The following is a 14,296-nucleotide window of genomic DNA, read 5'->3' as shown; positions in this document are numbered from 1 at the left end:
GAGTTCCTCCATTGTGATGCCATAGTCAGTCCACCACTTATGAAGGTACTGAGTTCCTCCATTGTGATGCCACAGTAGTCAGGTCCACCACTTATGAAGGTACTGAGTTCCTCCATTGTGATGTCATAGTCAGTCCACCACTTATGAAGGTACTGAGTTCCTCCATTGTGATGTCATAGTTAGCCCACCACTTAAGAAGGTTCTGAATTCCTCCATTGCTCTTCCGTAGTCATCCCACCACTTAAGAAGGTTCAGAATTTCTCCATTGCTATTCCATGGTCAGCCCACCATTTATGCAAGTTTTACATTCATAGATCGAACAACAATAGATAAAAAACATGTAAAATTTTACATGTGAATCAAACACATGGATAATGATTTGTGAAGCATTTAGCTTTTATCTTTATTTTTGTGTTTTGTTTGTTTTACATTCCAACCACAGTTTCTGTTTCCTCCTCTCTTTTCATGCCCTCCCTTTCACACATCTTGCCCTAGCCCTATCTTCTCCTCCTCCAGTTCTTTTCAGAAAAGGATGTCTATGTTTTGAGACAGAGTCTTACTATGTACCCTTGACTGGCCTAGACCTTACTATGTACACCAGGCTAGCCTTGAACTCATAGAAATATGCCTACATCTTCTCCCCAAAACATGCACCACCCACTCCCAATTTGCCTAACAATTAAACTGTATAAAGCAGTGCCAGTGATTTATAGGTGGTTTTAAAGCATTTGGAAGGATTTCACATGGGTGACCTGAATTCCGATACATCTGGTACCCATGAGGGACATAGACCTCAAGTCTCCATCAAATCACTGGATAGTCCTATTGCTATCTGCCATTCTCTTTAGCTATATTACTACTTCCTTTATATCTTTAGGTACTGTGTTGAACGTGTGTATACTTAAAGTCATTATATCATTTTGATAATTAATTCCTTTATAATGTTATATTGATTTTTGTGGCAATACTATTATGTCTAATACAGATAAAGTCACCTATTTTTTTTTGATTGTCAGTTGCATATTTTTAGACATATTCATTTCCTGCATGCATACATTTTATTCTTTATAGAAATCTTTCATGGATAGATGGCTTATATATGGATTTTATCTTTATTTTTACCATTCAGCCCTCTGTGGTTTTTGGTTGGAAAACTTAGTCCATTTCCATTTAGAATAATTCTTTATGAGTAAGGATTTACTCTGGATTTTTTATTTGTTTCCAACTGTCATATAATATAAAGATCCTTCCTCATAAACCATCTTCACTTATGACTTGATACTTTTTAAAATCAAGTCTTGGTTCTTATCAGCTGTCTATTTGCTATGGGATTTTTTTCTCGAAAGAATTTTATTTAATTATCTTAGGTAAAGAGTATAAAGACAAACCGGGCGGTGGTGGCGCACGCCTTTAATCCCAGCACTCGAGAGGCAGAGGCAAGCGGATCTCTGTGAGTTCGAGGCCAGCCTGGTCTACAAGAGCTAGTTCCAGGACAGGCTCTAAAAAAGCTGCAGAGAAACCCTGTCTCGAAAAACCAAAAAAAAAAAAAAAAAAAAAAAAAGAAAAAAAAAAAAAGAGTATAAAGACAATTAATATAATATACAGCAGTCAAATAACTGACTTTATACACACACACACACATATATTTACAGCTTCCTTTTTTCTTCCTTCCTTCCTTCCTTCCTTCCTTCCTTCCTTCCTTCCTGTCTGTCTGTCTGTCTTTCTTAAAAATTTCTACCTCCTCACCTCCTCCCATTTCCCTCCCATTCCCCCCACTCTCTCTTCCTCTCCAGTCCTAAGAGCAGTCAGGGTTTCCTGCCCTGTGGGAAGTCCAAGGTCCTCCCCTCCATCCAGGTCTAGGAAGGTGAACATACAAACAGACTTGTCTCCCACAAGGCCAGTCCATGCAGTAGAATCAAAACTCAGTGCCAATGTCCTTGGCCTCTCAGTCAGCCCTCATTGTCAGCCACATTCAGAAAGTCCAGTTTGATCACATGCTCCATCAGCTCCAGTCCAGCTGGCCTTGGTGAGCTCCCATTAGATCAGTCCCACCGTCTCAGTGGGTGGACGCACCCCTCGTGGTCCTGACTTCCTTGCTCATGTTCTCCCTCCTTCTGCTCCTCATTTGGACCTTGGGAGCTCAGTCCAGTGCTCCAATGTGGGTCTCTATCTCTGTCTCCATCCATTGCCAGATGAAGGTTCTATGGTGATATGCAAGATGTCCATCAATGTGGCTATAGGATAAGGCCATTACAGGCACCCTCTCCTCTGCTGCCCATGGAACTAGTTGGGGAAATCCCCTTGGACATCTGGGAACCCCTCTAGAGCCAAGACTCTAGCCAGCCCTAAAATGGCTCCCTTGGTTAGGATAACTTCTTCCCTGCTCCCATATCCACCCTTCCTCCATCTCAATTTTGTTCCTAAGCAGCTTACACAGAATATTTCATAGTTATACTATTTTAATTTAATTACAACTCAGTTTTGATCACATGTAAAAATGTATGCTGGAGTGTGAGGGTAGGATGGCCATTAAGGTCCAGTTCTATACTGAGGTCACATGATCAATTCCCTCTCCTTCAGCCATGCATAGGATCTCCTTTGCTAAGTTCTGCTATATGGACTTGAGGAATAGTTGTAACACAGCAGCATGAAATTGCTGTTCCTACCTTCCTCATTAGGTGTTCTTCCGATTTCTTTGTCTCATCCATGTGGTACTCTCTTATGCTAGTACAGTAGTCTTGAATGGCAGCCTCTTGTTTAAACAAGTATAGTTTTCCATGATGAGATGATTCTGGCACTCTTCTTTCTCTTCCTTGGTGATATCACCCTTAAAAATTCTTGGTTTGGGGGCTTGGTTTGGAAGAGATCAGGAAAGGAGTAGAGATAGTGGGTGTTTAGGAAATAAGGAAAAGATGTGAAACCTTCCATGGGTCTTCACCTCACACGCCTGAGCAGCTGTTGTGGTTTGTATGTTTTTCCTGGGGGACCACCTATCTTGCTCCCAGTTTTCTTCCATTGCCTATAGTTATTCATGTAGGGTACAGGCCTTATGGTAGGTTCTCCATGTAGTTTAGCATGTTCATTGGTGTTATCTTGTTCAGCCCATGTTTGGGCAGTCATGTTGGTGAGACTTAACAAGTATAGCTTCTGATGTTACTGGGAGATACAATCTCCCAACAAAGTCCTGATTCTCTGACTAGTATAGTCTTTCCACCTCCTCTCCCTCAATGTTGTCTTGGGAGTATTCTGTAGATATATTTATTGGAACTGGGATTCACAACTTTGCATTTTGGTGGGTTTTGGATTTTTGTAATAGATTCCATGTGTTGAAAAGAGAAATTTCCTTGATGAAGAGTTCGGACATTTATCTGTGGGTATATGGATGAATGTTTACATTGTTGTCAGGATTGTACTGGTGTAGTAAGTTAGTGGGTGTAAATTTTCCTCCAGTAGCCATGACTTCACTAGCATTGAGTAGTTAGGTTTCCAGTATCAGGCACAATTTTCTTGTTGTTGAGCAAGGCTTAGAGAGCTGTTTAATGCTTTTTTTGTAAGGGTCAATGGGGACTCCTGATTAAGGCATCAAATCAAAAGCATTAGCTTTGCAGTGTTGGGTTTCAGCATGTGCTGCTTTTTCCATGATGTGCTCCTTCTGTGGCATGGAGCAGCAAAACTCACCTCCGTGTGAACAAGAGAATGGGCACGCACATTCTTTCAATGATAGATTGGCTACACATTTCCTTCTCCTGTATACTAACTTGAAATAAATCAGTGTTTGTAATAGTCAAGCATACACCTAAGAAGTGATCCCAAAGGTATGCATCAAATTTATAGCTCAGTTATTCCTCCTACTGACATCATCATCTGTTTTGTGACATTGTAGAGCTCTTGGGGAAAACTAGATGCTGGCATCAGACTTCTAGTAGCACTGTGAGTCAGCACTAGCTTTCATAGAGAGAGGCCTAGAATCTACATTTTTACATCACAGAGTTGTCTCCTTTGGTGAGAGAAACACTTTCATGAAAAACTTAATGTTAAGCAAGTCATCATAACAGGAGTATCAATTGCTGCCTTAAAACAAGATCATAGTTCTAAACATAAGGTTTGTATAGAGTGTAGGAAATACTACTCTGGCAATATGAGCTATTCTAGACATAAATTATGAAAGTTGCATAAAATAAATAAGCTAGGTGGCCCAAGCTCATTCCCAAGTGTGTCATTTTTTGTGGAGAGGATAATTAACTGCTACAGTATATACATGAATTTTATGCTTATTCTCTAAAAATATTTTAAAGCAATAATGCAGAAATGATCAGTATGCAGAATCCAAAGTTCATTGTCTCTCATTGGGGCTAAATTTTAAAATGTATGGATGAAATGAGTCCAAATTTAATCTTGCTGTGAATAAGTTTAAAGAGCAATATTCAATAATGCTGAAAATCCACAAGAATCTCTGCATATTGTGATTATTTTCCTAAAAGAAATGCAGAAACAAAAAGCACATACCTACCCAGATGCAGCCAATGCTTTGTCTTTCACACGACATTTCTGGCTGTTGTTAAGAGTCACCTGATCAAGCTGGAAAGATATTTCTTGAAATGATGCATGGTTTGCCGTGCATGCCTTCATTGTGCTTACTGCCATTATGGAATAATGCGTCTTATTGGGAAAGACAGTGATTATTTCTGGGGACTCTTGCTCAGTCAGCTCCTACAATAACACTGATGTTTTGTGAATCATTTCAGATTTCAGAGAGCTACGCCTTCCTACCAAGAGAAGCGGTGACAAGGTTTCTAATGAGCTGTTCCGAGTGTCAGAAAAGAATGCACTTGAACCCAGATGGAACCGACCACAAAGGTAGCCACAGTGCCCAATAGTGAGATTTGAAGTCATTTTTCTTCATATGGTCAATTTATACCTTACGTTTTATAAAAATGTGGAAGATTGAAACAGTCCAACAAGTCACATCATCTCATTTCTTCAAGTTGTGAGCAGTGGACCATGTGCACCTACTTACAAAATAATTCAGGATCCACTCCTAGAAGGAAATTTCAACAGTATGAGTATTATTTTTTTCTTTTGGTTTTTTGATACAAATATTATTTTTATAACACTGTTTTAATTTCCACCGTGGTACTACTTTTTGGTATTTTAAATATACTCAGTAAGAAAGTTCAATACTATAAATAACTTTTCCAGTCTATAGAATACCTTTTTTCAAAAATTACAGATTACATAAAATGCCTTCAATTAAAATTTTTATATAAGCACAATTTGACTTTTCTATTCATTGAATTATATAATTTCTTAAGCATTAAACTATCTCAATAATCAGATTAATCTTATAGGCACATTTAAGACCCTTCCATGTGGTAGAAGATAGCCTAACTTCCAAAAGAAAGAAAAATAAACAAATTTCTTTTAACCCCAGTAATACATACACACACATACATATATACACACATGTATTTATATATATATATATATATACACATGTATATATATAATAACTGTTCACTGAAAGACTTTTTTAAGTGCTTAATTAGTATATTAGTTTTATTTATTTTATTCAGGATAATTAAAGTTACTCTACAGTAAGAAATAGTGGATTTGTCCAGTCTGTTTTTTGGGCCAACACAGTTTGTAGAAATTTGCATGTTATATTTTGTACTGTTCATCTACAGTGCTTTTGAGATTTTTAATCATTAATTACTGAAGACTATATTTTAATTAGACACACTGATTCACCCTGAAGCTGCAGCTGGAGCACAGTGTCACATTCATCATGGACTTAAAATATTCTGTTGCAGATAATGGAAAGCCTCCTACACTGGTGACCAGCATGATTGACTACAACATGCCAATCACCATGGCGTACATGAAGCACATGAAGCTGCAGTTGCTAAACTCACAGCAAGATGAGGTAAACCGGAAACACTTGTGAATGCAGCACCTATGACTATGGGTTTGAGCATGGTGCCATGTGAAGGCTGTAATTGATATTGTTAATGGAAAGAAATGTCACCAGTGCCTCACTGATTTGGAAAGGGTATAAAGGTGCCCCAGCCAGGATGCAGTTTCCCTGGATGACTCCATCTTCCTTAGTGCTGTGTGATATAGATCCCTTTGTCTTACTAAATCACCACTAAGGCGGTCTAGGCAAAGAGCTAACAAATCCTGAGTATCCTTACCCAGAAAGTAGCCAAGCACAGAGAACCTTTGAACCTGTCTTCTCTCAGAAACCGAAGAATCAATTTAAGATCATTTCCAGTTCAATCATGTCCCTGTCAGCCACATCTATATCTTTTAGATCATTTTTTCCTATGAATTGTTATTTAATAATGTTTTGTTTAAACATCTGCATTTTTCAGAGAGAATTGATCACAATTCTTTTTATTACAGACATTTTCATGGTTCAGGTTACTATATTCCATTTGAATCTAGCAATGTACTGTCATATATCAGACTCCAAATTTGTGTTTATTGGTATTCTCTAGAATTCTAGTTCTTATTTTGATAAAGAATTTGTGTTTGTGTGTGTGTGAGAGAGATTGCATGTGTGTTCTGTGTATGTGTTTATATGTGTACACATGTGTTTATATGTGTATATGAGTTTGTGTATATACCTCTGTGTTTTTGAGTTTGCATGTTTGTCTGGGTATGTCTCTGTGTGTGTCTGTGTATATATGTATGTGTGTTTGTCTGTGTATCTATGTGTGAGTGTGTGTGCATGTGTATGTATAAGCTACTTGTATTTTTCATAAACAAGCAAAGGCAATCATCACACTATGAATTTAGTAAATACTCACTAGTTGTTGTAGGTGGAGGGGCACTTGTTTGTCATGGCCAGCCAGCTAGCTTACACCCGAAATAACCACACAGAAATTGTATTAATTAAAACACTGCTTGGCCATTAACTCTAACTTCTTATTGGCTAACACTCACATCTTGATTTAACCCATTTCTATTACTCTGTATATCACCACATGGCAGTGGCTTACTGGGGAAAGAATCTAACCAGCATCCATCTCTGGTGGATCCATTGCATCTCTCTCTCTGCCCTTCTTTTTCCCAGCATTTAGTTCTGTTTTCTCTGCCTACCTAAGTTCCGCCCTATTAACTAGGCCAAGGCAGTTTCTTTACTCATTAACCAATATAAACAACACACAAACAGAAGACCCTCCTACACCAACTAGTCATCACCACTGACTAGCAGAAACATTCAGATTGTCTATGCTGAAAACAGTCCTTCAGGCTAATTCTTCCCTCCTTGAACTTTCCCTGTAAAAGGAAATGTGGTTAAATATTTACTTTAAAAATACTAGATTATTTGTAAAATATGAGCAAAGTCTATTAAAATTACCTTTGGGCTCTTCTATTCATAAAATTTAAATCTATCTTTTTGTTTTTTGCTGTAATTTCAAAGTTTTACTTGAAACTATAGCATTATTTTTCCTCCATAGATTTCTGGTTCACTCTCTAAGAATATCTCTGAAGTGGCCATATTGCATTAAATATTACCAAATGGCCAACAATAAATGATTAAAATAGCAATAATAAAGTCATTATACTAAAGACCTCAAAGTCAGATTTTCAAAATGTGTCTGTTATGTCTGTTACTAAGAGCGAAACAACTGACAACATGTTCATTACAGAATTCCAAAAAAATAATGTCTCAAAGAAATGTTAAAGTTGCCAAATTATTTGTAAGAAGCTAATATGGAGGTCAATAAGCTTATTTCTGTGCTCCAATTATGATCATCTTTGTGCCAACTTCACAGCCCACATATTCTGAGTCCTTCTGACTCTAAGCATAATACACATTTGACTAAAAAAGCAGAGCATTTAAAATTATAATTAAGGAAATTATCTTTATCATCACAGTTTGAGATTATTAAATTGAATGCATACTGTTTTAAAATAGTGAAAGAAATTACTTGTTATTAGAGTATTTACCAAATTTTGGAAAACTATAACTACTACAGATTTGAGAAATTTAATAAGATAAGCCATACTGAACTGAAACTCAAACAAGTTAATCTTGATTGTAAGCTGTTTTAAAATTTGAATAGGAATTAATCCAATAATTTCACCTGTATTTACTGAGTAGCTTTTAGGTACTCTTAGAAATAAATGAACAAAAATTCTGTATTTATAAAACTTGTCTTCCAATGAGAGGAAAAGGCAATAAGGAAAATAAACAGTGAGACTAGGCAAGTAAAAAGATGTTTAAGCTCTAAAAGAAGAAAGAAGAAGAAAGGACGGTCAAAAAGGAATCTATTCAGAATGCAAATCAGTAGTGCAGAACTCACCTCTTGTTTTTGAGGTCCAGGGTTCAATGACAAGTACCCTGAAAGTCAATAAATGAGTGATCGAATGAAGAGATTGCATTATTTGAGCAAAACTGAAAGAAATGACATGTGTTGTTAGTTATATTCTATTGCTGTCATAAGACACCATGGCCAAGGCAACTTATAGAAAGCTCTTTTTGGCTTATAGTTTCAGAATCTATGATGGCTGAGTGAGTAAAGAAGTGGGCAGTAAGTTGAGGGCTTCCCTCTTTAACTTCACGTTCCAAGCAGAGTGCAATAGAGATGGCATGTGGCTTTGAAACCTAAAACTTTGCCACCAATTACATACTTCCACTAGCTAAATTATACGTCCTAAGTGTACCTGGCCAGTACCACCAAATGGGAGCTATATATTCAAACTTTCTTATTCAAATCAACATAATCTGGTTCTTGGCCTGTAGGCTCATGTTCATTCATATAGCAATATAGAATGCTTCTAGTCTAACACCAAAATTTCCCCAAGTTTTTCAGTCTCAAGACTGTTCAAAAGCCCAAAGTCTGTTCTCAGACTCAAGGCAATCTCTTAACTGTAAGCTCCTATAAAATAAATAAAATCTAATTACATACTTCCAACATACAATGGTACAGAATATTTATTACCTGAAGGGAGGAATCTGCACATAGCGCTGGAAAACTGGACCAAAGCAAAACTGGAACATAGCAGGAAATATATTAAATCCTATAGTTCCATGCCCAATGTTAAAGGACGTGAATGGCCTGGTCCTTCCAACTTTGCTTCCTGCAACATATCTTTCTTCTTGCTCTGGGAAATTTTTCTTTAGAATGGGCCACAGACAAAAGGTGTCAGATGGTGGTAGGTGAGTGGTGATAGAGCCTGGTGGAACATTTCTCTGTTTTCTCCAAGTTCCTTAGTGATAAAGGAAGCACAAGTAAGGTTGTAGGAGAAGTTGTCAGAAGTTTAAGAAAAAAAATGGAAAAGTTGAAATTTAGATGGTGAAGAGTGAGACATTTGATTCATGAATGAGATACATTATGTAGGTAATTTAAATGAATGCTCATGATTGTGTTCATTTGTGCGGGGACATGAATAGAGTGAGAGAAAAACTGAAACCAGTTATTTAAGTATTATAAAAGATGTAGTCATATACAAGGGGCTTCAGCCATGTTCTGGAAACCCAGGTCATTGGAGAGCTGGTGATGCAGAAGTAGGTTCCTGAAAAGGTGTTAGGAAATTAGGATTTCCAAATGGACATTTCCAAGCCAACGGTCACATAGATGATCCTGGTTAAACTATGTGGGTCACAAAAATGAAACCCCAAATTATGGAGATGGAAATGGATGTGTTGAAGGGAAGGGGCTTATGAGGATGGCAAGGGGATAACAAAGGGTGTGGATAAGCAGAGAATAATCAGAATATATTATATACTTGTATGAAGCTGTTGCTCAACAAAATTAATAAAATTTCAAAAAAAGAGATTATACATTTGTAGTTGTTGGTGATGAATGTACAATAGATGATTATGGGAGCAACCTGACTTTAAAGATGGGGAAGTAAGATCATTAAAGGAGCCATCTTGAAAGTAAAGATCAAGTAACTGAAACAGCCATGGATTCTGCATGAGCAGTTAGTGTGTGATGAAGTTTTAAAAAGAGTCAGAAAAAATGGACTGAGTTGCAGACAGAAGTGTAGTGGCCCCAGGCCGAGGGTAGGAGTCTTTGCTATGGTTTTGTTAAAATGATTTATAAATGGATCCATACATTTGAAATGAATGCCTTGGGTGAGTGATAACATGGAACCTGTTCTATAGCTTTCATCTCTTCTGTCTGATTTAATAGTTACAATTAACTCATGTTCCATTACCATCTAGAAAAATCCAGGCTTTTCCCTAACAAAACAGATAAGTTGCTTAAATCAGAATTTATCTAATATTGGAGCTCAATGTCTGGCTCATTTATAACACATGCATTTTAATTATTGTTATTGATTTAAAATAGTTGATATAAGATATGAATTAGCCTAGAGAGGAATAAAGGTAAGTAGATTTCAGGTACTGATTTAGTATATATAATCCTTAAAAGTTAGTGGATTACCATAAATTATTACTTCTTATTATTCCATGGATGAAACAATTCAGAATGAGCTTCTATGGAAATTCTTTCTGTTACTCGATGACATTCGATTACAGTATCTCAGCAGGTGCACTAGTCTGGATGGTACAAGAACATTTCATTTAATATCTAGATCAATGAAAATAATATAAACTCATAATTCTTAAAAATAAAAAGAGAAATGCATAGCTCCATGATGATTCTTTCTTGTAGTCATTTTAAAAGGGTTTATTATTAGAACATTTTATATAAACGTGCAAATCATTTTGAATATGTTTGTCCCCTTTGCCTTACAATTCTCCTCAGGCATTCCTTTATCTCCCTCTCTCTTTAGGGTTTCTATTGTTGTGAAGAGACACCATGACTCTTATAAAGAAAATTATTTTTTATTTTTCCATTCAAAAATTTCCACTTCCTCCCCTCCTCCCATTCCCCTCCCGCTCCCCTGCTCCCCCTCCTCTCTTCCCCTCCAGTCTTGAGAGGGCAGGGTACTCTCCCCTGTGGGAAATCCAAGGCCCTCCCCACTACATCCAGGTCTAGGAAGGTGTGCAGCCAAATAGACTATGGTCCCAAAAAGCCAGTACATGCAGTAGAAACAAGCCCCAGTGCCATTATCATTGGCTTCTCAGTCAGCCCCCATTTTTAGCCACATTCAGAGAGTCCAGTTTGATCACATGCTCGTTCAGTCCCAGTCCAGCTGGATTTGGAGAGCTCCCATTAGTTCAGGCACACTGTCTCTGTAGGTGGATCAACCCCTGCAGTCCTGACGTCTTTGCTCATCTTCTCCCTCCTTCTGCTCTTCAGCTGGACTTTGGGAGCTCAGTCCAGTGCTCCAATGTGGGTCTCTGTCTCTATCTCCATCCATTGCCGGACAAAGGTTCTATGGTGATATTCGAGATATTTATCAGTGTGACTATGGGACAAGGCCAGTTTACAAAGGAAAACATTTAATTGGGGCTGGCTTACAGTTTCAGAGGACTTTGCATCATGCCTGGAGACATGGTGCTGGAGAAGGAGCTGAGAATTCTATATTTTGATCCAAAGGCAGCAGAAGAAAACTAAGACACTGGGCATGGCTTGAGTATATGTGAGACCTCAAAGCCTGCCTCCACAGGAGCACACTTCCTCCAACAAGGCCACACCTACTCCTAATAGTGCCACTCCCTCTGGGTCAAGCATTCAAACACATCAGTCTATAAAGGCCACACATATTCAAACCAAACACACTCCCAATTTTATGTCCTCTATTTCAACCATCTGAGTTCAATTAGTGATGTAACTATCTGCAACAATGTAAGGTCATTCACTGGAGCCTGGGCAGCCTACCTAGGATCACATGGCTGACTCTTTTGGTGACCTCCCTCTGCATATCTAGCTAACCTAGGCACACTCAAAGCATGCCTCTCTTAAGAGAGCCAAGTTATTTTTAAAATTAACAGAATATGAGAAAATTTTATGATAGCATGAAAAGATCTAACCTCCAAATTATGGGTATAGAAGAAAGAGTAGAAAATAATTATCAAAAGCCTTTAGAAGACATTTCTTTGCTTTGATAAGAGAGTTTCAGGGATACAATACAGGAAGAAGTTTGAACATTGGGATATTTAATATACATTACTGATAGTGAATGACTGGATAAATTTCCAAGACTAATGATGAAAGATTATAAAATTTTCACTGCCCTGTGTGGTAGCAATTGGGCCACTTATTTACTATGGTGTAGAAATTGGCCTTGAATTTGTGAGTAGAGAAAAGACATGTTCAGAAATGTGAAGATGAATTTTCAATTATATTTAGATAGATAAACCATGGTGATATCTTAATCCATGAGACATGGATTTACCTGAATGATTGTCCTGGTTATATTAAAATACCAAGCAGATGCTTGTGTAGAAAGTTTCACACAAGTGGTTTAAAAATGATCCCAGACTGACTGAGAAGCCAAGAACAATGGCACTGGGTTTTGAGCCTACCACATGAACTGGCTTTGAGGGAGCCTAGTCTGTTTAGATGCATACCTTCCTGGATCTGTATGGAGGGGGGAGACCTTGGACTTCCTGCAGGGCAGGGAACCCTGACTGCTCCTTGGACTGGAAAGGGAAGGGGAGGGGAGTGGAGGGAGGGAGAGGGAAATGGGAGATGGGGAGGAAGCAGAAATTTTTAATAATAATAATAAAAATAATAAAAAAGAGAGCAGAGAACGGGGACATGAAAAAAAATGATCCCAGAGAAACAACTGCATGATAATAACAATCACACTTTCTAGTCTCAGAAAAGCTTCTTTTAAAACACTTAGAAATCTTGTTCGTTTTTCTCTGGTTATAACTTGATTTATTTCCATGCTGACAAAAATAATAATTCTACATTCTGTAAATCTTAATTCTGTAAAATTCTATAAATTTTATTTCATTAGAAAGAATAATTTAGTTAAAAATTGGAAAGTAATTGGAATAAAATTATAGAATTAGTGAATGCTTTTAGTTGAGACTGTAAATTACGCATTTATTCAGGTTTTATAAATTTTTAAAAGCTAATATTTGAAAATAAGAATTATGATAAACCAATTACAAATTTTCTGATTGTTAATTTAACAATGATAACAAATACTTTAAAATTAGTATTTTTAAAGAGCAAAACTGTGTGGAATGTGTGCTGATTGTTTTTTGTCAGTTTGACACACTTAGACATATCTGGGAAGAGAAATCTCGATTTAGAAAATGCTTTTATCAGATTACTTATAGGAAAGCCTGTGGGGCATTTTCTTGATTAATGGCTGATGTGAGAGGGATTACCCCACTGTGGGGTGTACTCTCCCATATAGGAAAAAATACAAACTAATATTTCATGGGGGCAAACAAATAAGAATTGCTTCTTCTGCTCTTTGGCTTCAGTTCCTGACTTCAGGTTCCTGCTTTGACTTCTTGCCTTGACTTCTCTCAGTGAGCTTGGACTTGAGATATGTGAGCTAAACACATCCTTTCATTTCACAACTTGCTTTTGTTCATGGTCTTTATTCATAAAAATAGGAGCCAAATTAGGAAATAGTACATTTAACAAGAAAGTTTGTTAATCTTTTGTCCAAACTTCTAAAAATGTATGCTGATAATTTTTTAATGATGATAAATTTATACTGATTACCTACAATGCTCAGCATTTGTCGTTTCACAGAACAGGGAACATGATTGAGACTTTGCATCTTGCCCTTCTTTATACAAACACACACACACACACACACACACACACACACACACACACACACATTTTACATGTACATAAATCCTATAGAAATAGTTTTATCTCATTAGCTATATGTGTTATATATAAGAAATACTTGATCTGGCACCATAGTTCAGCAGGTACAAGGTGTTGACTGCCAATCTTGATGACCTGAGTTCAATCCTCAGGACAGATGCCCATGATGGAAGGAGGCAAAGGGCTCATGCTAACTCTCTTCTGGGTGTACAATAATGGTCCCCAGCAAAAATAATGAATGCTGAATATTTAAAATATTTACTTACAAAGACATGTATTAAAGTTGGAAAAGTTGCTCAGAGGGTAAAGTACTTGCCTCATAACCATGAAATATGAAGTGTCCCAAGGTTGAAGAAATAGCTTCTTTGAATAGGAAAAGTTCTTAATTTCTTTCTTTAAACAACACAAAACCAACAGCATCTTGTAATCAGCAAAGAAATTATTTTGAAGTATAATGACAAACTCTTTGCTTCAGTGAAATTGGAACTGAGCATCCTACTGTCTAAGAGAAGTTTTTTTTGATGAGTGGTGATAACTACACTTATCTGTAGTTTAAGGACAAATGTTTAGACTTCTTGTTAGGGATTATGCTGGTTTAGTACACTAATGAGTATAGATTCCCT

General features: G+C 37.1%; 1 protein-coding gene across 4 annotated transcripts in view; it reads left to right on the top strand.

Annotated features, from left to right (window-relative positions):
- Positions 1 to 14,296, top strand: part of Nol4 (nucleolar protein 4) — a 352,858-nt gene that overhangs the window by 121,381 nt on the left and 217,181 nt on the right. For all 4 annotated transcript variants that reach the window (XM_038330862.1, XM_038330861.1, XM_038330859.1 and 1 more), the window contains 2 exons: positions 4,746 to 4,857; positions 5,811 to 5,923. In XM_038330862.1, the coding sequence (XP_038186790.1) occupies positions 4,746 to 4,857; positions 5,811 to 5,923 (225 nt within the window). The remainder of the gene's footprint in view (positions 1 to 4,745; positions 4,858 to 5,810; positions 5,924 to 14,296) is intronic.

This window comes from Arvicola amphibius, chromosome 5 (genome assembly GCF_903992535.2).
Source record: "Arvicola amphibius chromosome 5, mArvAmp1.2, whole genome shotgun sequence".
Taxonomy (NCBI): Eukaryota; Metazoa; Chordata; class Mammalia; order Rodentia; family Cricetidae; genus Arvicola; species Arvicola amphibius.
This window is presented reverse-complemented; position numbering and strand designations above follow the sequence as displayed.